The sequence below is a fragment of the Dendropsophus ebraccatus genome, chromosome 10, assembly GCF_027789765.1.
Source record: "Dendropsophus ebraccatus isolate aDenEbr1 chromosome 10, aDenEbr1.pat, whole genome shotgun sequence".
Lineage (NCBI taxonomy): Eukaryota > Metazoa > Chordata > Amphibia > Anura > Hylidae > Dendropsophus > Dendropsophus ebraccatus.
The window spans coordinates 24,391,255-24,416,288 of record NC_091463.1 but is presented as its reverse complement, the minus strand read 5'-3'; the positions used below and the strand labels follow the sequence as shown (position 1 = coordinate 24,416,288).

The 25,034-nt window shown below is 39.5% G+C and overlaps 1 protein-coding gene and 1 non-coding gene across 3 annotated transcripts in view; both read right to left on the bottom strand.

Moving 5' to 3' along the window:
• Nucleotides 1-836: 836 nt before the first annotated feature.
• On the bottom strand, nucleotides 837-1,029 carry LOC138766689 (U2 spliceosomal RNA). The gene has a single exon (XR_011358738.1). It is a non-coding gene; the product is annotated as a U2 spliceosomal RNA (small nuclear RNA).
• Nucleotides 1,030-1,884: 855 nt separating this feature from the next.
• Nucleotides 1,885-25,034, bottom strand: part of ASTN2 (astrotactin 2) — a 526,582-nt gene continuing 503,432 nt past the window's right edge. For both annotated transcript variants that reach the window (XM_069943247.1, XM_069943248.1), the window contains exons 20-22: nucleotides 21,651-21,751; nucleotides 20,588-20,771; nucleotides 1,885-2,788 (exon numbers count right to left, since the gene is read on the bottom strand). In XM_069943247.1, coding sequence (XP_069799348.1) covers nucleotides 2,551-2,788; nucleotides 20,588-20,771; nucleotides 21,651-21,751 — 523 coding nt within the window. In that variant the 3' untranslated portion in view covers nucleotides 1,885-2,550. The remainder of the gene's footprint in view (nucleotides 2,789-20,587; nucleotides 20,772-21,650; nucleotides 21,752-25,034) is intronic.

Sequence of the window (25,034 nt, the reverse complement as noted above, 5' to 3'; positions counted from 1 at the left end):
TTTAAAACACCTGTTACTATGTGTGTTACCCCTTGTGTGTTGCCCTTGGAAGATATGAATTTAACAATGTTCCATGGTATAGTAGACAGACCCTTGTGTAATGCAACATATACGCAAAATATCATAATGATGCACAATTGTAAGCACAGTGCAGATACACATAAACCGAAATTGCTTCTGCGGTACTCACAGGTTAACTGCCAAAACTTCACCATGCTGCCAATAAAAAGGCGCTGCTTGGAGCATGTAAACGTTGTTCTTAATGCTGATTAGATAAAGGAACTACTGTATATATTAACCAAAAAATAAGACCTTTATTCCCTAGAGTATAAACACCCAACATGTTTCAAAACTGTTCTGGCCTCTTCCTCAGGTGATAAATTTTGGGGGAAAAGTATATATATATATATATATTATTTTTTTTAATTTTGGTTGATAAAATTGATATTTCATTCATCCAGTCTGCATTGAGAACCAAGTTCACATGCCCCAAACAGTGCCCATTTTTACATGTGTAATGGAGATGTGGCAGTGTCCTAGCTTTTACCCCTTGGAATAGAACAGACACTAAAATTATACTATCTACAATTAGCAACTACTGTAAGTATAACTGTAAACTATAAATTGATTTAACTTATGGGGCAAGTTTCCAATGTCAGAACTAGTTTGGGGCAAATTGGCATTGGTATGTTTTTTTTTTGGTTTTTTTTTTAAACAGTGCCACTTTATTGTCTATGTCCTGTACCTAGTAATGTGGAGTTTTAGACAGACCCTTTATTTTAGCTTAGGGCAGCCCGTGTATATATCATTAGGATGGTTTCATACATAGTTTTTTTTTATGGTGCACTGAAACTGAAAAAACAGCAACACCAGGTCAACGCCCGGAGGGGACAGAGCAAGCCCTTTTTCCATCTCCCTGTTCCTAAAATCCACTTAATATATGGTCCCCAGATAGGGGACGAATCAGATATCAAACCCATAAGAACAGATATTACACTTGATTCATACATAGCTTTGGGTGAAAGTTGGTCAATCAATTTTTTCAACCATGGGAAATACCAGAAGAAATTATTATTCTTCCTGCTGGATCCCTTCTAGCTTTGCCCTAAAACAGCTTAAATAATTAAAAAGTTAAGGATAATATTATACCTGTAAGGATCTTAAAATGTTACTGTCATTTAAAAAATTTTTTTAACATGTCAAACTTTTTGAACGGCTGGGATCTGGTTGTTCAGACCTCCACCAATGGCATGATCCAGCTGAGAGAAGCGCTTGGCAAAGTGCTTCTCTCCCTATCCCACGGCAGGTTACTATAAACTTACTATATAATCCATTTCCTTCAGCAAGCTGAGGAGTGAAGTGCTCAATTGAGTTCTTCTCCTAGCTTATTCTTGTCATTAGTAGAGATGAGCGAACCTGCCGAGGTTCGGGTTCGTATGAACTTGAACTCTCGGTCTCTAACTGCCGCTGTCTGCCCGCTCCGTGGAGAGGGTGGATGTAGCCGGAGGACCGCCTGGAAAACTGGGATACAGCCATAGCCATAGGCTGTATCCCAGTTTTCCAGGGGGTCCTCAGGCTGTATCCACCCTCTCCATGGAGAGGGCAGACAGCGGCAGTCAGAAGCAGAGAGTTCAGGTTCATACGAACCCGAACCTCGGCAGGTTCGCTCGTCTCTAGTCATTAGTGGAGGCCTAAACAACCATACCCCAATCAAAACTTTCGACATGTTAAAAAAAGTTTGGTTAAATCCCAGTAACGATTGACATTCATATGTAGACCATCATGTATTTCCACTTAGATCACGTCTTTATTGACAAAATAATATCTTAATAAAAAAAACAAACATGATCCACATCATTTTACCAGGTTAGACCAATACTGTCAGTTTTATTCATTTATTTTACTCTTTATTCATTTAATAAAGTTTTTAACAATGTTTTTGCTTCCTTCAGAAATCACTTAATTGTTTTTATATTCCGATTTCCACTTTGCATCCCTTCTTTTCCCTTATCCAATGTTTTATTAGTCCATCACCTTTGTTTCTCTGACATTTGACACACTTAACACAATGGAGTGAATACAGTTATATGGGCACTGTGACAGTCAGTGTACACATAGTATGTACCGTAGTAAGATGTTTAATGCATACAGATTGTTGGACAATACACACAAAAATGAGCAGGTTAAGTGACCTATAAAAGCAAGAAAAATATAAAATTCCCTGCATCATTTCCACATTAATTGGAAAAACCGAAAGGGAAACTAAAAACATTAGATTAGGAACAACTCCATCCAAGGAGTAAGTTGTAGAGCAGTGCCTTGCTGGTACTCTTCTTGGGGTTTCAACAAAAGAATGTCTTAAAAAAAAGTTGTCTCTCGCTAGGAAAGTTCTTTTTTAAAAATGGATATGTGTTTTCATAGCACCTTATCTGTCCATAGTTTGTAAAAGACGCTATGATCGGTTTCTTGGCTGCTCGTGACGTAACGCTGGCATGACCCTTAATACTCTTTCAAAAACATCTTGAGGAGGTCAGAGTTTCTTCACCATGCTCATCGACCTTTGGAGTCTCCATACGTGTTGCGAGGCATGGATACCATTTTCTCTTCGCATGTAAATTTGCTGTCCCTCAAAATGCTGTACAAAACTAAACCTGATGTTCGAAGGTCTTCACTGTGACAGATTAGGTAAGGAATGTTGTCTATCCGGCGTTGGATATGTGCACTCCGGAGTAGTCCAGAACAATGGCTGCTAACTTTCTCTAGTCTTCTGAGGACCAAGTGGGCTTTCCTAAAAAAGATAACATACACATGTAAGGTTATCAACTGGTCTTTATTAGAGATGATCCAACAGGGCCGATGTTCAGGATCGTTCGAACCCGAACCATCAGCATTTGACTCCCGCTGCCTTCCTGTTCTGTGGGGAAGGTGGAGACAGCCCAAGTACCGCCTGGATTTTTGGTATGAAACACCAGCTCTCCTCTTCTAATTCCTATCATCTAAACACTCTTCCTATCATCTACTTATCCCACTTAACCAAACAAAAATTATGATTTATTGACTATCATGGCAAGCAGTGGTGTATAAAGAAGCAAGGGATCCCAATATACCAATGGGGTTCAACATTTTTCCACATTTTCCTGCCTCTCCTTTCATATCTCAGGAACTATATACCCACTCTGCTGAATACTCTTTAGAAGAGGCAGTCCTGCACAGGTTCTCCACACCCAAGAGCAAAGGTACAGGAACCAACCAGAGGGTCTATCAATAACTGGTTTGTTTCGGTTGTACAGTGTAGTAGAAAAATATACAAAATGTAAAGTCACTTTTATTAAATGAATGCGTGCTCTTAGGAATTCTTAGTCCTGATGCCATTTTGTCTCAAACCCCCTCCTGATAGTCTGTAAGCTCATGCATGCGAGCAGGGACCTCACTCCTCATGTATGGATAATTATATGTATATCTCTGTAATGTCTATTTTTTGTCTATGTATGTACCCCCAGAATTGTAAAGTGCTGCGGAATCTGTTGGCGCTATATAAATAAAAATTATTATTAAAAAGAGCAAATAGCGATAAAAAGAGCAAATGGCAAAAACAGCAAAAAGGAATAATAACAATAATAACTTTCATGTGTAAATAACATTAATAACAATAATAATGAATTTAAAGGGTCGCATAATTGATATAACCCTGTGAAGACTAACCAAATGAGCATTGATCAATGGGTCGATCTGTTCTTTTGGGGAGCAAATGATGAATATAGTAATGAATTTAATGGTCCACACCAGCCTTGTAAAAGCACAATGAATGACTCCAGATCACCAAGATCGATGCTCAGTATCTGCCGCCCTTCAACCTGTCTAAAAGGCCCCTAAATAATCCTAACAATCTCTGGATTCTAAAAGGTCAAGTGAACCCAAAGTAGATATAATGTATATTTACTATATACAGTCTTAGCCTATGTTCACACAAAGGGGCAGCCATCAAAAACTCATGCATCTTTAAATAAATAATGGCCACAAATTATTTTAAAGACAACGGCTGTTATTTTGTCTAAAAAGATGTTGCGTGAACATAGCCCCAATCTTCATACCACACAAGAATATAGTACCTGCCCATTCTGTGCTTATTGTAGCTAATTTATACCACTTTAACACACTCAACTTTACGAAAAAGAATGTTTTTTATTTTTTTTTTTTATTTTATTCACTTTAAATTATTGATGCCTCTTATTGTAGGTAACAACTTATTTATGTTCGTACTTTTGTTATTATTTCGTTTTCTATTGTTATTATTCTCTATAAGTATTTTAAATGTCTGCAGAATTCTAGATTTGAGTGAATCCTACATCATTCTTTTGGACAGACAACAACTTGCCTTGGCAATGGATGTTTCTTTATGGAAACTTAAGGCTTTTTTCAGCTTGATCCTTAAAATACCATCTCTTATTAAAACTTTTAATGTAAGGCTAGGTTCACATTGCGTTTTCAGCATCCGTTTAAAGGATCCGTTTTTTTTTAAAGTCCAGAAAAATAGGGTCAGCAACATTTTTTTGTCCGTTTTGGTCCGTCAAAAAAAACGGATCTGTTTTTTTTTATAATGGAAGTCAATGGAAAAACGGATGCACACAAATGAATCCGTTTTTTGCAATCCGTTTTTCATGCGTTTTTTGCAAAAAAACGGATGCGTTAAACGGATGCTGAAAACGCAGTGTGAACCTAGCCTAATAAGAAGCTTTACTAAATATTATATCATGGCTTGGGCAAGAGCTTTCGAAAAAGTGGTATTCCCGTCTTATAAAGTGATGGCATCTCCCGAGGCCATGCACCACTCCAAGAATAGGACTGGTCAACTAATCCTTAGAATAAAAAAAAGGCTTCAGTGCACTAATTCAGCACTTTGTCCCCTTTACAATCTTTCCCTGCAGGGCCCCATTTAATGGAGAATTTATTCTAGCAATATTCCATCATTTTATTAGGTTGGAATACCCCTTAAAGGTTTAGTGACGTCCAATTTCCTCTAGTATAATCTTTCACTAAAACTAAAGCCATGGCGTGCAATAAATGATTTGTTTCCATTTGACATATAACTGAAGCTTTGGAGAAATTCACACTTTTCTGTTGTAAATCAAACATTTAGCAACTCAGTGGAGCAAATGCTTGGGTAAGAAACTTGTAATAATTCTCTACTCTAGAGAAATTGTCTCTGCGATATATACACAACCTGTTATGACTAATTAATCTGGCAAGTGTATTCTACCATACTCTAGCTTGGTTAGCACCTGCTACTTAAAATAGAATGAGCAAATGTGATAATAACAACACAAACCTTTTCACGTGAGATCTACTAAGCCACCTTGTTTTCGTGTTTGTCTAAATAAACTTTAAAGAAAGATTCTAGACAAGACTGTGCTATGCCCACTATGGTGCCGAAGGACTCTATTACTCAGGGTGATTATTGGCTGGATAACCTACAGATCCCAAGTAGTAACCATAGCAAAACCAACATGATAAAAACAAATACCAACTATAATATATATATATATATATATATATATATATATATATATATATATATATATATATTATTTTTTTTTATGGAGTGTTCATATACAGGATTTGTGATTTTATGGAATTAATAACGTATGTTTCTATACCTTGGTTTTGGTATGATTACCATTTGGTTATTTAGTTGGCTCAGTGGTTAGCACTATAGCCTTGCAGTGCTGGGGTCCTGGGTTTAAATCCCAACCAACGAGTTGTATGTTCTCTATGTGTTTGTGTGGGTTTCCTCTGGAATACTCCAGTTTTCTCCCGAAACATACAAATAGGTGAATTTAGATTGTGAGCCATAATGGGGACAGGGATGAAAACGGACAAACTAAGGAATCAGTTGGCGCTATACAAATAAAAGCGATATTATTTTGTTTGTAGATTATAGTGTACATTATATATAAACAGGTTAGTTTTTTTTCATTGGTTTCCCTGATTATTGGTTGAACAAGGAATCACCCCACAATGAATTTACTATGAAGCTGCCGAATATGTCTGATTGCTCAATCCATTGTGGGGATTGTTCTTCTTCGGACATGAGATGAGGGACATTAAGGGAGTCTATGTCGATGAAACAATTCCCATAATTTTCTCCCCTCTAATTAAGAATAGAATAATATGTTTCCCATTAGGTTCCTGTTACGCTGGAATTGCCTCGGAAACGGAATTATTTTGGCTTCTACGGTAAGATGACAATTGTAATATATTTGGGCAGACAATGGACTGCATCAGCTGCTATTAGTCTCAAAGAAGAATTTACAGCTAATACTTCCCATAAAGTTGGGATTTACATATAACATTGTGTCTAGACCTTGAACTTGTAGACACACACTTATTTTATCTTATCACAATGTATAAGATATAGCCCTTAAAGGGGTTATACAGGACGATCAATAGTAGTTCACCAGGGTTCAAATCTTGCCCCCTCCCACTGATAAGCTGTGTGAAAAATTCAATACTCAATAGGATTAAAGGGGTATTCCGCTCAAACATAACTTTTGATATGTTGCTGCCCATGGCGAGACAATTCATTCCTTACTTGTTATTATCTATTAAGTCTCCTTTCCCAAGCTTTATGCTGCTGCTTTCTGTTAAAGACACAAAAAACTGTGTCTGAGCTGTTCAGTCCTCTCTGCTCTCAACCCCCTCCCTTTTGAGAGGGCTGATGTAAACAAGTCCCTATCTGCAACTTTGTAATGCCGGGAGAATTAATCACAGTAAGTTCATTAGCAACTTCACCTCCGTTTAATCCTCCTAGCATTACAAAGAAGCTACAAAGTTACAGATAAAGCATGCCAGGGATTTGTTTACATCAGCCATCTAGGAAGGTAGGGGGTGGAGGGAGAGACGGCATGAATATTTCACACAGTTTTTTATCTTTTCATAAGTATGTAATAAATTGTTAGTCTCACCATGGACAGCAACATATGAAAAGTGGAATACCCCTTTAAGAATACAGATTAGAGATGAGTGAATTGCTTATCTAAATAAAGGAAAGGGCTTTGTTTGATCTGCGCTCCGCTCATCAAGCCGCCGGCTTTTCAGTACTGCTCCGTTGCCTGCCACTCCTCCCAGGATGCCTGGGAAAGCTGGATCCAATCCTGGGAAACTTCTCTACAGATAGCTGATTGGCAGAGATGGCTAAATTGGGACCCCATAATATTAACATCCTATCTTAAAGGTAAGCCATCGGTTTTACAGTCCCAGGAAACCCCTTGTAAGTTACAAGTACGCTATCCATCTTCCTTGCAGAGCTTAGTGAGCAGCTCTAACAGAATAAATTAAAACTGGAAAAAATGCAAACTATCTACATTATATTATTATTGATAAATTCCATATATGGTTTTCATTAAAGTTTTCTACTGAGAAATTTCTTGGGCCCACCTTATATACAGTGTATATTTTATAGTTAAAAGAAAACTAAATGTGTCGTCTAAAAATTACCTATTGTTTACATAGTCACAGTCGTTTCAACAAACTTTATTGAGATCAACAGAATCAATAGAAAATAGAATCTTTGTATCTTATCAGACAAAAATGCTTCCTTCACCTGTTATCAAGCATATTCCTCGGCCCATCCCACAACTCTTTCTAAATTAAAAATTAGCAATGACTTTTGTTTACTGGGTATGACGTGTAGTTACATCAAAGATCAGATTGTAAGCAATAGAAGTTGATGGACAGGGGAGGAGGGAGTTGGAGTGCCCATTAACACAAACGCTGCAGAACGAGAAAGACATCTAAAATAAAACTTTCAGAGCAGAAATCTTTATGCCATAAAAAGATACAGTAAATAATGTACACAGGACAGCTCATCCTGAAAAGTCACTTAAAACAACATGTACGCTATGTAAGCCTATGGTGGCTCCATGATAGGAACATAGATGGGAAAGGCGGCCGCCTCCTTATAATCATAGCCAAGAATAATTATTCATGGTAATGATTATAAGGAGACGGCCACCTTTTCCTGCTATGTTCCCAAAGCCCAAATCAAGTTAAAAATATTTTTAGGCTATTTAATAAAAAAAATTTAAGTTTACTACCAATATTTTTTACATATTTTAAATTCCTTCAGTTTTCATTCTAACAGCTAAGCCTACAACTATGCTGACACATTGGGGGGAATTTATGGAGACTGAAGTAGCCATATGCTTAAATAAAGTAGATTTTTGCCATGATTTACGTCTGCCAGCAGGTATTTTACGCACACATCTGCCCCTTTTCCCCTACATACGCCAGGGCGCATATTGATAAATGAGGAGGCTGCTGTAAAGTGATCTGTACAGCATTACAGGGAAAGGTGACACTAGTAGTTATAGAAAACAGTATGTAGAATGACCTCTTCAAAGGTCACTGAGTATGCCCAGTAATATTTCACATTTATGTCAATCAGAAAGGTCCTGTCCATTGTCTATGTCCATTGGACTTGTTTTAAGCAGATCACTAAATGCTATTAACAACAGCTCAGATAATAATAAAAAAAAAGTTAAAAAATAAAAAATTAAATTACAATAAGAAAATAGTACCAGATTAGAAAACAGAATATGTTTCAGTATCTGGCTTTGATTAGAGATGAGCGAACTTTTTAAAAGTTCATTCCGACCGGACTTCCGGATTTTTTTGAAAAGTTCGGTTCGACCGAATTTCAGATTTCTTCGGATTTCATAGTTTATGATATATGATACGGGGGTAGTGTATTTGGTTGAATTTAGGGCTCTACATGTCAGTAACATCATTATCTTTTCAATATCTCAAAGTAAATTTTTTTTTTAGACTTCAATATTCACCATTACAGGGTCTATGCAGGAAATTCACTATTACAGGGTCTATGCAGGAAAAAGGTCACAAATGCAGTGAAGGAGCAGTCTCTCCACTACACTCTCGCAAGGGTCCAACTATAGTACTTGTATATCTGTATAGCACTTTTTTAGAGTTTTATTCTACACACATGCACAAGGTATATATTTGTGCCTCAGGAAAACACCTATGTCATATACACTCTTCCAAGGGTCCAACTATAGTACTTGTATATCTGTATAGCACTTTCTTTAGAGTTTTATTCTACACACATGCACAAGGTATATATTTGTGCCTCAGGAAAACACCTATGTCATATACACTCTCGCAAGGGTGACAGTATAGTACTTGTATATCTGTATAGCACGTTTTTGTTCTGTGCACCCTTTGCTCTCCTATGCCTAATCTATCTACCTATCTATCTTTCGCCCTCTCTATTTTTTTCTCTCAATCACTATGTTTCACCTCTCCGCTTTCCTAATACTCTTTTTGTCTTTGCTTTTGTACATCTTCTCAGTGCAGCAGCAGCTGCAGCATTTTCTCACTGAAAAGCTCTGTGCACTGCTAACAGTCTCCTTCCTCTCATTCTGCAGACTGCGTCGTGCGGTCATGTGACCGCTCCTCTTAAAGCAATGCGGACATCACACAGGGGGTGGGCTAGTGCAACATCCCTGCTGATTGGATGTGTTCCGGGCATCATTTTCACACCCAGAACACTTCCTGCTTTCTAAAATGGCAGCAGCCATTTTAGAAAGCAAGAAAAAATAAATAAATAAACAAAATAAATTCGGAGCGGACTTCCAAAAATCTGAATCTGACCGGACTCGGACTTTTGGAAAAATCCGAACCGGATCCCATATCAACCGAACCAGTTTGCTCATGTCTAGCTGCTATGAGTAAAAAAAAAAAATCCTTCAAGTGGTTTTCTGGGACTTTAATATTCATCAATATTATATCAGTGAGGGGTTCTGACTCCCCTGCCCAACTCATAGAGGCGTTGTGATAGGACCCATTCAATCTGGTATTGATGATATATGCTTAAAGTGTGCCTGTTATAGTTTTCAAAATCTAAATCAACAGTAGATGTGATATAAAGCAAGTTTGCAATTTGCATTTACTATTATTATTATTTTTTCTTTTATCATGGAAAACAAGGAACTTCCTGTTTTCTGTTTTTTTCTCAATGAGTCAGAAAACAGGAAGTCCTGTGTTCCCCAGGTCATCTGAGCACTCACAGAGAGAAGGCAGTCGTGTGATTGATGGACACATTGAGCCGTGACTCTCTGTATTGGCCAGACTTCCTGTGTTTAGTCTATTTTTTACAACTAGCGCTAAAAATCTATAAGTCTAAAAATCTACCTTCAGGAGACCTGAGCTGAATTTCTGGTAAGTATAGCTTTGTTTTACAGCATGATAACAACAAAAAATAAAACTTGCTTTATATCACATGTACTGTTGATTTAGATTTTGTTATAATGACAGGGACACTTTAAGTTCTAAAAGACACCCTTAAAGAAGAGATATGTTATTGACTATGATGGAGTTGGGTCGGTCAAATGTATTGATATGCGCAATAGTTATATTAGTACCCAAAGCTAAAAAATAAGGATACAAACAATTTGCAGGATTTCAGTATGTTTTTTTTTTATAGCTATGCAGTTTGGATAGTTGTCAGGGAGGCTGAATATTCGGAAGTGACTTTGACTACCTAGAATTCTCTTTCTTGACGTTATAACGTCTGTTTATCATTGTGTTCATCGCTCTGATATACATTTCAAATCCCAAAGACATTGTACTTTACTCATGCATGTTAATATTGTTCTCGTTTCTATACCGTTATTTTTTTCTATAAACAGGACAGATCCACACGTGAAGTTCTCAGATTCTCCTGGTGGAATTATGTAGGCTGTATATTAAAAATACAGAAATGAGTCAGATGTACAGAAAAGAAAAGGTGTGACCTGAGTGTAAGAAGATGATCTATGAAATCATTGAATGTCAAATTATGGATGAGACGGTCATGGCAGGACAGAGAAATTAGGGAGTTTGGGAAGAGGAGACTTAATGCTTTGTAACTCTTTCCAGCTCACTGTTATGATAGGAAAAGGAGGGCCACATGGAAAGTAAAGAAAAGCCCATTCAAGCTCAAACATCTGGAAACACTTTCTCTCTTTGAGAATAACATATATGCAGTCATTTTGCAGGTTTCCCAGACCCCAGTGTTTGTATTTAGTTATAGCGGAGATCAGAAAGAACTTGGTGGCAGAAACAAGGAGCGCAGCTCCACAACCGGGGTCTCTTCAGTTAAAATAACAAAAAATCAAGTGCCGTTAGACAACGTAGCTTTAAGCAATTTTAGATTCGAAGGTAGACAGAATTAAAGATGCAACAAAGCCGAACAGATGTTACCAATATAGCACAAGACGCTGCCTTCTCTGATCGTCACTTTAGGGGCTGGAATTGTTAATAAAAGATAGTAAGTTAGTAACCAAATGAAATTTACAATTGTGTGAGATTGTCCGTATGCTGAGGTCAAATGAGAGGTGCCAGGTGCTTAAAGTGGATATCCACCCCTTAAAATGTTTTTGATTCTTTTGATGTAAATAGGTACAAAATTCTATGTGGATTAATTTCTTCCTCCATTTCTATGTTACTAAGCTCCACTCCATACATTCAAGTGATACAATTCTGGCTAGATAAAGCCACTATTAGAGGGTGTTTAAAGGGATAGTTGCATAATTTTAAATTGTGCTGCGCTTACTATGAACATAAAAAAACTCTTACCTACCTTGCTTCCTTGAGGATTACCCTGTGACATCTTCTGGTTCCCTGCTTGCTGCTCCTGTTATTCCTTCTGAGACAGACTTGTCTTGGCAGTGATAACCTTCTTATCCAATCACTGAATGAGGCGGGACAACCCGACAGTTAGTGATTGGCTGAGCGAGCTGCCACTGCTAAGAGGAGTCGGTCTCAGAAGTAAGAAGAGCAGCAAGCAAGCAGAGGACTGCAATATCACTGATAGGTAGGTGAGTATGGGTTCTTTTTATGCTCATAGCTAGTCCAGCGCAATGCAACCATCAGGAATACCCCTTTAAGGGTTAACTCTGACCTAATCTTACATTAATTTATAAAAAGTACGGCAAGGGTGTACGCCAGGGAGAAGTCACAGATTAGTCTCCCTGGCATACGCCTGCCATATCCCGCATTCATCCGATGGGCGGGGGAGCTCAAAAAGGTGGGGAGGAGGTGTGGCTTCTCCTCCCACGCCACATTTATCATGATTTACGCCTACTTGCGGGCGTAATTCATGATCCTAGTCTACATCTGCTGGGAGCAGGTGTAAATTTGGTACTCCGGGCGCCGGTTCGGGCAACCGGCACCCCAGTTTACTAAGAGGCGTTCACCTTTTAGTTAATTCGGCCAGGGAAAAGGGGATGGGGGCTAAGTTAAGACCAGTGTATGAGTACTTCGGTCTTCATAAATCCCCCACTATGTAAATAAGCTCTCCTTCAAAGGAGAAGAAGCAGCCTACTGCCACCTATGGCAATTGGGTCAAGAAGAGAACCCTTATGTAGACAGCTGCTTCTAGGTTCTTGCCCTTCATTAGTACAAAGAAGAGCCCTGGTTGGGGTGCAAGGCTTGGAGCTGAAGTGGTAATGTGTCTTCTCGCGGAGAATGCCAAACTGGCACAGGGAGCCATATATGAAGAAAAATAGCTCAAATGAGAGGTTTGGCAGCTTAAAATTTTTTGAAAAGGGGGGAGGGAACAGTGGGGAAAATAATAAACTATCACTACTCATCAGAAGATTATCACTCTGTGTAAAAGAAGAGGACTGACAGCTAAAAAAAAGGGGGGACATGATAATGAAGTTATACCTACCCAACTCGGCACCACCGTTCACTGTTAGCCTCCAGTCTCCTGAATCTCCCAGGTTCTTGTGTCATCACAACAGCACAGGAACTACCCGATCAGCCAATCTGTGACTGCAGAGGTATCCCGCCTGAGTAATTGAGCTAAGCAGGCATTGTCAGCTGGGTTGTGACGTCACCGGACCAGGGGATAAAGGAGTAGAGCAAGTGACAGTGAGCAGTGACAATGTGGCTATGGTGGCGTAAGGACAGGTAAGTATCACTTCATTATTATGTCCCCACCAATCCCTGGACTCCCTGTTTTTTGTTTGCCCGGAGTTCTCCTTTAATACTGTATAGCGACTTTTAAAATTACCAGAAAGCTTCTATTTACTATAATAAAGTAAAGTAAATAGGCCAGAAACTGAAGTCATTGTACACAGACTGTAACTACTCTCACTATTCCACACATACAAATTCTATCCAGGTGTTATCCCTGAACGATCCAATGGGCCCTCTGCTGCGATATACCAAATGTAATCTCAGTTATATTCATTCAAGACTCTAAACATTTCCATGTAAAAACAGAATCAGAACAAAGACTGGCACCAGCAAAAATTCAAGTGCATCTACTCTGCTGCCTTTTTTTTCAGTCTAAAATTGCACCTCAGGCAGCGGATTGACTTCAATCAGACGACTACAGAAACATTGGATTGCACTTTAGGGCTGGAGGGAGATGTGCCCATTGGCATGTACTGTGCGGAAAGATAAGGTTCTCTGTAGAGACCTTTTACCGCACACATTTCTACTACTTATTCTTCCTTAAATGTGCCATTCATCCATCCACCAAAGTTAGCAATTTGCCTCTAATGTACTGAAGTCGTTAGAAACGGTGAAAAGCAAACCAGCAGAGTCATATAAAGTTCACAAAATCAATAATGTCACCCAACTTCAACCAAATCGTTTTTTGTTTTTCCATGGTCATCCCCAAGCAGTGTCGCTTTTTTATTTTTCCATCGATATAGCCACATGGGGGCTTATTTTTATTTATTTATTTTTTTGTATTAATTGGCACCATTGTGGAATACTTTTAACGTTTACATTTTTTTAAAAAAAATTTTTTACAGTTTTTTGGGGGGTGGATGAACTAAATACAACAATCCTAGCATTTTTTTCAGCTTTTACTGTGCTGGATAAAAAATAAAATAATATTACTGTTCGGGTCATTATGGCGGGGGTGATACATAATATTGGTATTACTATTTTTTAATGTTTTATGTTTTAAAAAAAAGCGGGTGTTTGAAGGGAAAATGTTTTTATCTTTTTTAAGGGGGAGTTTTTTTATTGCTTTTTATTTTTACTTTCTTTTAGGCTATGTTCACACAAGGTATATTTACGTAAAACCACGGCCGTTGTACGATTATTACGAGAATATACATTACCTTGCCTTCTATGGGATCCCGGCCATATCGTATACACAAAGTATGCGTTCTGGCCAGGATCCCTAGCGGCGCCGCAAACAACTGACATGTCAGTTTTCTGTGGCCGCTATTCATCGAATAGCGGCTGCAAAAAAACATGTCAGCGCACACTGTGGAGCATGCGGCTCCGGCCGCTCGCTCCATAGTGTGCAGTGGGGAATTCTTATGCGGGCGCGCACGGATGCACCTGCATCAGAACTCTGCGGCGCTAAAGATCATCCGGCCAGTACCGCAGAACCGGCCGGGACGATCTTTTCAGAGACCGGCCGAATCACGGAACGGCCGGTCTCTTACTGTATGTGTACATAGCCTGACAGTGATTATTAGATCACTACTATAATATACTGAATTAGTCAAGTAGCATAAACATTACCAATGAGCGAACATTTCAAAACTTCAGTTCGCAGGTTAGCCAAACGTTAATGTAAAGTTCAGGCTCATTCGAACCGACCCTTAAATGAACCGCACTAAAACATTTAAATTGCAGGTGTTTAACTATTTTGGTGCGGTTAAAAAAACTTTGATCATCTATACTTCCTCGGTCCTCGGTTGTCCTTCTTTTTTAGTCTCTGCAGCCAACAAATTCCTGTTCCGCCAATCACTGGCCGGGGTGCTGTCCTATTGACGGTTCCTTAGCAGATCACTAGCGATGTCCTCTCCTTCGCAACTTCTACCGAGGTGCAAACAGCCACTCAGCATAGACAGCATTATACAAGGGCAGCCTTGAGTTTTTTTTCTGATCTCGTCCACATGACTGACAGCTATAATCCACAGATTTTCTGTTCTCAAATCCGCAGCATTTCCACTCTGTGTGAACGCCGCCTTAGTGTTATTTTGCACTTGTACTTTGCTCATCCTTTATTTATGGCCGATGTCAATGATCATCATGGGAATGAAACCTTCCAATTAGCACATGTGTTAAACAAAGGGACTCTAATAAATCCAAACTGCATCACCTAATCTGGGCCTTCATGTCTGGTCCCAAAGCATGAAAGCATGATCACTGTCCTCATATGGCATAGTTGCTGTAGCTTCTTTTCCATTGTGACTCATGCTCATCATTTATTAACCCATGATAGAGTAATAAAAAAATAAGTGCTAATAGACGCCGAGGATGAAAGCTTCACATGTAAATGCTTTCACGACACCCGCTGAATGAAGAAGCTGAGCTGTTTATTACGCGGCTTCACAATAGATGGTTATCATGTGAATGAAACCTTCCAATTAGCACATGTGTTAAACAAAGGGAATCTAATAAATCTAAGCTGTATAACCTAATCTGGGCCTGCATGGCTGGCCCCAAAGCATGAAAGCATGATCACTGTCCTCAAATGGCATAGTTACTGTAGCTTTTCCATTGTGACTCATGTGGAGAGTCTTGTCATATGGTAACGTGTTAATTCTCACTGTGCTATTTTATTTTGTTTGATGCTGAAATTTATGTTTCTGAAAATTCTTTAAGCTTTTATCTTAAAGGGATTTGCTACTTTATATAAGAAAAAAAAAAAAAATCCGGAAAAGGTAATAAAATGTTAAAGGGAACGGCTCCTAAGAAAATGGCCTGTTATTTATATATAATATATATAATTATATATTATATAATATATTATATATAATATTTATATATAATATATAAAACAAAATAGGTTTTTATGGTACGCTTATTTTTTTTGTAGTAATTTTTTTCATAGTCATTGTAGTCTTTTTTTTTCTCAAATTTTCTTAATTCAAGATTTTGAAAGAAAATTTTGCAGTTTTTACTCAGTCTCATAATAAGCTGACACTTCCTGTACTGAGAGAAAAATTTTCAGCACTCATCATTATCATCACGACGGACAGGATTACAATGAAAGGTGACATGAGTGTAAAGATACCACAGAATCCACAACTGGTAATAGGTGATGGTCACAGCTCTCCTCCTCCCCCTTTTTCTGCACAATGTGAACCTATGCACAGGTCACAGAACGTGCCTAGAGAGTTTTCCCATAAAAGTCAATGAGTCAGCTGCAGACTTTTGTTTTTTATGTCTATGTAGCTGCTGTAAAGTACATCTCTAAATGCTGCTGAAATAACAGAACAGAACCTTCAGCAATATGGTTGTCCCAAAAATAAGTCTTCCCACTTTCTGCACAATGTGAACTGCACTGCTTTTCCTCACTTGATCTTATACTTCCTGCCCACTCCCCTTGCCCAGCACTCCTGCTACCTCATTTCATTTTAAACTGTTCCACAAAACGAGAAATTGCAGCACCTTCTGCTTTCACTCCCTGTCTACTCTTGTGCTATATGTGTATGACCGGGAGATGGTGATGTAGGTTGGAAGGGCAGGTCAGAGATGATGACATCACTCAGGTTGGGGCTAGATAAAATCCAGCCAAGTGGGTGACAACTTCCAAGTCCTGGCCCTGCTCTCCTGCTCCCTGGAGCAGTATGTATATCCTATTTTACAATATCTGCAGTAGGGCCGCACCTGGGCCAGCTTGAGCTGCTGCTCTGGCAATGAGTATCAGCATTGCAGGTTTTTCAAGTTACCCGGTCACTCTTCATTTGCTGATTTTGTATATACAAGACCTCTAGACTGTTACGGTTTATTCCTCTGCCTACTGATCTTTTCCTCACAAGCTCTCCTGATACTGACCCACCATTACGACCACACTATGCTATGTAGTAGTCTGTAGCCTTCTGATTGGTGCCATCATAGCTCTCAGCTGAGGCAGCCTAGGTTCCTGGCAGGCAAGTCTGTCTAATCCTATGAAAGGCTTTGGTAAAGTCGAGTGGTAGCCTTTAAAGGGGTACTCCAGCGGGGGGGCACTTTTTTGCTGGGACGGGGGACGAGGTGGCTAAGGGAAAAGACGTCCACTCCCCTCCCCGGTTCCAGCGGCGGGTCCCAAATCGCGGCGTTCCAGTTCACAGTTCCCGGCCGCTTCCTGGCGTCTGACGCGGGCCCGAGACGTGATGTCTCAGGTCCGCTCAGCCAGTCAGTGAAGGAGGCAGGATCTGAGCGGATTTGAAACGGATCCCGCCTCCTTCACTGACTGGCTAAGCGGACCTGAGACGTCACGTCTCGGGCTCCCGTCAGACACCAGGAAGCGGCAGGGAATCGGGCACCAGAGCGCCGCGATGCGGGACCCGCTGCTGGATCTGGGGAGGTGAGTGGACGTCTTTTCCCTCAGCCACCTCTCGTCCCCGATCCCAGCGAAAAAGTGCCTCCCCGCTGGAGTATCCCTTTAACAATGCTTATCTTGGTCTTTGTCAGTCAGGATAGAGCCGTTACACAGAGAAGTGAAGGCAGTCACATCCGAATTCAACAGAAATGAAGATCATCCCGCTGGTACTACAGTACCAGCTGGAATGATCTTCATTAACACCGGCTGCTCTGTGACCCGGTTGGATCACAGAACGGCGAGTGTTTCACGTAGTGTGAACCTGGCCTTAAAGAATATAATATGAAAAGTTTCAATGCCTGGCGAATGACACCTTTTCAAGCACAGTGGTTATATTGACATAATTCTATCTATAAACATGATTTTAATGCTTGGTACTAAATTAAAAAGGGAGTTAATAAGGTATAATACAAAAGTGTTACTGACTTAAGAGAAATTAGGAGGCCAACTATGGAACACACTACAATGGAGGGGCTATAATCCTCATAAGACATGTGCAATACTTTCAGTGCCATTAAGATATACAGTCGTATCTGTATTGTTTGGTGTACATTGATATGTAGTAAAAAGGATTAAACGTATTGTATTACTTTAAAGAGTAGCTGCCATAGAGCTATGCTTTCTGCAAACATATGGAGAGATTTATCAACCATGGTGTAAAGTTAAACTGGCTCAGTTGCCCCTAGCAACCAATCAGATTCCACTTTTCATTCCTCACAGACTCTTTGGAAAATGTAAGGTGGAATCTGATTGGTTGCTAGGGGCAACTGAGCCAGTTTCACTTTACACCATATTTGATAAATCTCCCCCATAGTGATTATACGTCTTAGTAATGCTTAATTTTATATGACTTTGAACACTTTCATGTGTGCTGATAGAGGGGGAATAGAAAAATTGAGCATGGATTATGTGTGTGATGTGAAGAATACTTATTGTTATATAGCTACATAGGATGAAATAAGGTATATATACATCAATGCCATCCTATGTTTATAAAGGGGGTCCTTTATCTCTTTTGAAGAGGCATTTCTTTTTCTGGAGGACCCATTTTGTGAACCATTACATAGTCAATGAATGGGAACCGTGCAATGCTTAATCTCCCCTGTGGGGGCACTGCAGGAAAACTGAACACTGGTTGCTAGATTTCCCAACAAATTACAGCTAATTGCTGGGCGTCCCAGAATAAGGATTGTCAAACAATTAGTGTCAAGTAAGGATTGTCCAAAGCTGAGAAACCCTTCAATGTCACTTGTGATTAGATACAATTCTGGCCTTTTATGATGGTTTTTACAACATCTGTCACTACTATTTCTTGGGATAAGACATGCTATAGTTTCACTTCAAGGTATCTCTCCCACCCACCGTTTGTCCTCCTCGTACACAGAAATGTTCACCATGATTGAGCATTCCTGAATTCTCTATGGGGGGTTAAATCACAGACCAAATGTAATGTATCCATCATCTATCTCTTACTGCTAAAGCCATCCCATCCCAAACAAAACTGGGATCAAATGCGATCCAGAAGTTCCACCTACCCCATAAGACCTAGCTTCATTTTGCAATTTTTTTTTGGCGTAGGATTGAAATATAAGCTCTACTCTGAATATAAGCCCTAGTTACAGTCAGCTGACCAGATCCCTGACACTGAGTGGCTGAGCATGAGTGACTTGTTATGCTCCGCATGTACAGTAGGGGACACTGAATATGGGGGGGCGGAGGGTACGTGGGCCAACTACAGAAAGGGAGGGAGGTATACAGTTTGGGGGGGGCTTATTGCAGAAAGGAGATGTATACAGTATGGGGGAGAACTATAGGGGGGTATATAGTATGTAGGCTTTAGTATAAAGAACATATAGAATAGGAGCCTAACAGCAGTGGGACATACAGAATGGCGGCTAACTACCATAAAGAGCAGAGCCACTGTGTAGGGGCATAGAGTGTTTCTTCGAAAATAAGGGCCCTATTACATAGAACGTTAATCTGCAAAATCAGAAAGATTCGGCAGATTATTGCTCCGTATAATAAAGAAACCATTGACCCCTGACTGTGTATCACTCTGTGTAATAGGAGGTGCTGTATTCCGCATTCCTGGTGTCCTTCTGGCTTCTCCCAGCTTCTGAAGCAGTCTCTGCAATGACAAGCTGCTTAGCCAATCAATGTCCGCAGCTAGCGATGTCTGTGCAGCATGTTGCTGCCCGATCCTCGAGCTTGGTAATAGGCTCAGTAAGTGAACAACAATCTAGCAGATAAGCCCTCGCTTACATGGATTATTGGACTATGTAATATGGCTCTAAGGCCTACCCTGATTATTTTTAAAAAATTCATAGAAAAAATAAAAATAAAAAAATATAACACCCTGTCTTATTTTCGGAGAAACACAGTAGATAAAAAGTATAACTCAACTACAGTGCAAAAATAAGCTCTGTAGACAAAAAAAAATAGGGATCAGAAAATGGAGCATTTTTGGCTATTTTTTTTAGGGTACAAACCCACTTGCCGGATCCGCAGCGAGTCCTCTCGCTGCGTATTTGCAGCGAGACTCGCTGCACATCCAGGCCCTATTCTTTCAATGGCAGACAAAATCGCAGCAGGGATGTACATCCCTGCTGCGAGTTTGTCCCCAGCCCACCCCGTTAACCCCCCGGCCGCCGGAGCATATACTTTACCTGATCCCGGCTCCGGCGGTTCCCGGTGTCTTCAGCAGCGCTGGCCGCCTGATCACCCCCCCCCCCCCCCCGCAGCCCTGGCCGCAGCGAGTCCTCTCCGGCAAGTGGGTTTGTACCCTTACAGTAGTAAAATATAACAAACTAAATAAGCAATAATGTACTAACTCACAGAATAAAGCTAATAACTTTCTGTACTGCACACTGAACGCGAAAAAACGTAGGTCCCACAAAATTGTACAATTCCCCTTTTTTCCAATTTCACAAATATTTTTGTTTCAAAATACACAATATTGTAAAATGACGATGCCATTAAGAAGTCCAACTTTTATAAGCCCTCATACGGCGCTTTTGATGTAAAATTAATAATATTATGGATCCTAAAAGGCGAAAGTGTAAAAAAAAAAAATTGGTGTGGGAGGGGCTTAGTATAATCTGTATACATTGTGCTAAAGAATATTTTGATGCTTTATAAAAGAGGGAAACAAATGAAAGGTATTGCTATGACTATAATAGGAAACGGCTGGACTGTTTAGTAGCCTAACACTAGACAAAAAAAAATAAAGAAAAGAAATCTTCTTACCGGGGTCCCAGCTCATCCTCACTGCGCCACACAAAGTCTCCAAACTTCTCATAGAGAGTATTGTAATGATGCTGGACTCGAAGAAGCATGGATGCTGACACCTCCATGAGGGTGTTGTATGCTATCTGCTGCTCCTTGCCACTGGTGTAGCCATTGTATAGTGTATAGATTCGATCAGCGATTTCTGTAATGCAGATGATTTATAAGTACACAAAACTTTACAATATATTGTTGACGGAATCAATAACTGATGCACAAAAAGCCAAACCATTCTGTCCTACCAAAATAGCGGATGTTAGTTCAAAGCTATGTAATTGAGGCCGAAATTCATCACACAGGTCTTCTTCTAGTTCATATTTTTACATCTTGCATAAAACATTGTCCTCATCCATACTCCTTACATTACACGAAAATGTAAAAAAAAAAAATAATAGATGGGGTGATTTTTTTTTTTATAAAGTATATGCTATATAGTATATATAAAGTAGTGCCACTCTTTGTTATAGGCTGTGAGTGGTATTACAGCTCACCTGCATCACTGGAATGGAGTTAAGTTGCAATACCAGATACGGCCCATAGAAAAGAATGGCGCTGTTCAAAAAAACAACAACAGATCCATGTAGTCTTAAAGGGGTTTTTCCAATGGTGAAACCTGTCTAATAAAGGAACATATACCATTTATAAAGATATTTTACTGCCTTTCTGTTGACCTTCATGCTTTGCGAACTGTCTGTTCTGTAGTCTTCCTGTGTACGTCCAGTATGGCCTTTCTGTTTCTGCCGTACACCCTAACTCCAACACTTGCAACCTCCCATTATATAAAAGGCTCCTGTGGTGTAGAAGGCAGGGTTCTGTCACAAAAGGTGTAATGTGAGGGAAATAAAGTTAACTGAATTTCAAGCTGCAGTGTACAGCAGGAACTGGAAATGTGTCACAGGATGCACACTAGACTGGAGTTGAGAAGGAAAGCATGAAAGACCAAAGAGAGGAAGTAAAATGACTGTGATTTACTGATATATATGTTCATTTATCAGACTATAATTTTATATAACATAATGCTTACCTTCGGCTTTACTGTCATCAACTAAAGAGCAAGCAGTACGCAGGGTGACTAAACTCTGAGCTGAGTGCCGCCCATGTGTATCTACAGCAATAAGGCTAAACCTGTAGGGCAGAGAGACAGAAACATGAATAGCTATAACACGTACATAAGTACTCACATTTAGAAGAATAGAAAGAACAATTATCTACTGGCACATATACTGAATAATAAAGAACATGGATAGTTTTACACAGTTTAGTATAGTTGTAGAAAGTTTTAACAGTATCAGCTTCCTTCATAGTTCTAATACCAGCATCCCTCGAGCTTTTCCCCAGGTAAGACTTATTCTACACAGACAGCAGTGGCCAGCAGACATACATTGGGTGACTCCCTGCTCTATACCTATATATGTTTATATATTAGAATGAGATAGTTTTCTAGTCATGCTCTGAGACCTGAGCAGATTTCATTCTACAGGGAAGGGGAGGATGATCTCTGAGCATAAGCTATTGTGTGTATCTCTTTTATCTATATACTGGTGTTAAATTTCAGTGTACTCCTGTCTGTGATGATAAGGAGGCCAGCTTAGTTTAAAGGAATATTCAGGAGATTTTCTTTTTACATACCGCTGAAATGCCGTTTTTATTTGACGGCCATCACTTAACAACAAATAATGGGCATTATTTTATAACAATGGCTGTTTTCTATATAATAAGGGCTGTTGTTATAAAGTAATGACCGATATTTGTTGTTAAATGATGGCCGTCCAATAAAAACATCCATCATGGCCTCAAAGTATTCGGCACTCGGCCTTGCTCCCCTGCCACCGCCACTATCCCAAACAAACACTCCTTTAAGGCTTTAGGGTGCTATTTCACGGGCCGAGGAGGACCCGATCAATGATGTAAATGAGCGCCGATCTGCTAGATCGCCGCTCGTTTACTGGGCCTATTCCACGGCCCGATAATCGTTGAGCGAGGGCTGCAGGGACATCGTTAACGATGTCCTTGCAGCCCTTGCAGCATACATTACCTGTCAGGTCTTCTGCTCGCGCTCTAGCTTCAGAATGGTCTGTCAGCTGACAGTCCATTCTGAAGCTAGAACATGCGGGACCCAGGGAGGAAGACAGAGTGGAGGAGAAGCCCTGACAGGTAATGTATGCTGCGCTTCTCAAATCGTCGGTCGCCCGCCGTGCACCACTATTCAACCGTAGCGATGCGCGGTGGGGGAACGATGATTTTAGGTCTGGCCCTAAATGAACGATCAGCCAATGACACGATCATCGGCTGATCGTTCTCTCTATTTCACCGAGCGATAATCGACCCAAACGGGCCGATTATAGTTACTGTGGAATAGGGCCCTTAGTGGTCAGAATAAAAAATACAATTACTCAGTATATTTAAAAAAAAAAATCACAAAAAATTGTTAAAAAATATGTGTAGCATGAAAACTCTTTTAAACAATAAGTAATTTCATAAAGACACATTCCCTTCAAGCTGCCCCATTTGATAATCCATGCACAGTATTAGCGGAAAGTTGTCAATTGGTGGCAGCAGCTGAAAAACATCAGGGACTGTAAAGCAGACACACACTTCGGGGGCGATTTATGAAGACTGTCATTCGCCTGTCTCAAATTAGACCCCCCCCCCTTCCCTGGCCGAATACACTAAAAGGCGCCATGTTTGCCCTTTATTTACATTGTGTTATAGGAATATTTTTTGCCAGATGAATTACTTATGTAATTGACTATGGTTTTTATTTATTGACATATTTATTTACCTCCCTGGGCAGTGAATATGTGATTTATATTCCCCCACTGTTCATTGTTATACCAAAGTGTTTTTATTTTCTTTAATGTGTCACAGTCGATATACAGAATGTTTGCAGTTTACATGAATTATTTTCTTTTTAGTTATCATGCTTGATAACAAAGCTATACTTACTTGTATCCAGGTCCAGTCTCCTGAAGCTTTTTAGTCTAGATTTAGAAGGCAGTAATGTGATTGACGGACGCATTGAGCTGTGATATTCTGTACGGCCCGTGACACATGTGTTTAGTCTCTTTTTTTTTAAACCAGCACAAGACTAAAAAGCTTCAGGAGACTGGACCTGGATACAAGTAAGTATAGCTTTGTTATAAAGTATGATAACTAAAAAAAAAAAATTATTGTCTTTTGGTGTCATTTGTGTCTATGATAATAAAGTTTATATATTGTTTGTATCATTGTGGCGTGAGGACCAGATTTGTGTTCCCCCCTCCCCTTCTTTTCTTTGTGATTTATTATATTTTTTTAAGAGTCTTTTACACAGGCCAATTATTGTGCAAAAAGTTGTTAGATCATTTTTTTTTAAGCGATAATCTTTTGGAGTAAACATGGCAACGATCAAATATCAGTGATGGCATCTTTTAAACTGACCTCAAAATTTATTTTTAATCATTCTCAAGTCTTTCAGTGTAAACACTCGTCGTTCACAATATAGAGATACAAACGTGTTTAAGGTGCTTAAGCGATTTATCTGTATATGTAAAAGGCCCATTAGGGGACACATGGTTGCACCCCAAATTTTTTGTTATTTAGAGCTGGAGCTCCTTTACTCTTTTGTATATATTATCATCTAGAAACTGGACACCAGATCAGTGAGAATCTTTCCTTTAACACTTTGATGAGTCTAAATGTAAGATATTTGGTTCCAATGGTCTTATCTTCAAGAGACAAAGATAAGGTCAGCAGATGATGTCTGGATGTGTGGCTCCCATCGTGAGGCCGGGGGAGGTGTGATAGTGTACAGATGCTTTGCTACTGACATTTTCTTGTTTTACTAAAAGGCCAAAAGGTGTAAAAAATAATAACCAGTCACACAGACATGTGAAAATTTTTGATAGGTTAGGATTTCACTGCTGGGCCCTTACAAATAAGGGAAACAAGCCGGGAGCAGCACATGGTGAAACACTTTACTTCACAGCTGAAAAACGTATATCTATCCTAAGATAGGAAAATACTAAAAGGGCAGACTAGATGGACCAGGTGGTCTTTTTCTGCCGATAATGTTTCTATGTTTCTACTCATCACCCTCCAGTGGCCCCATAGATTTATAATGGACTGGATCACTGCAAGCTGGGGAGTGAAATGGGCTACTATGCACTTTTTCCTCCTTGGTCTCCTGATCAATGACACTCCTACTGATCAATACTTTGACATGTTCCTACATCAGTACCCTAAAGAAAGGAATAGGTATTAGCATTTCAGGTCTACTTATACTATGACCTGAAATACACGGACCATACAGCAACCAAGTGAATGAAGGTTATTAACATCATAGCGCACTCATTTTAATTATATACAGTTTGGAAAATTAAAATTTACAAATTCTAAGCTTTTAAAGTGGATCACTAAAAATAGTTCC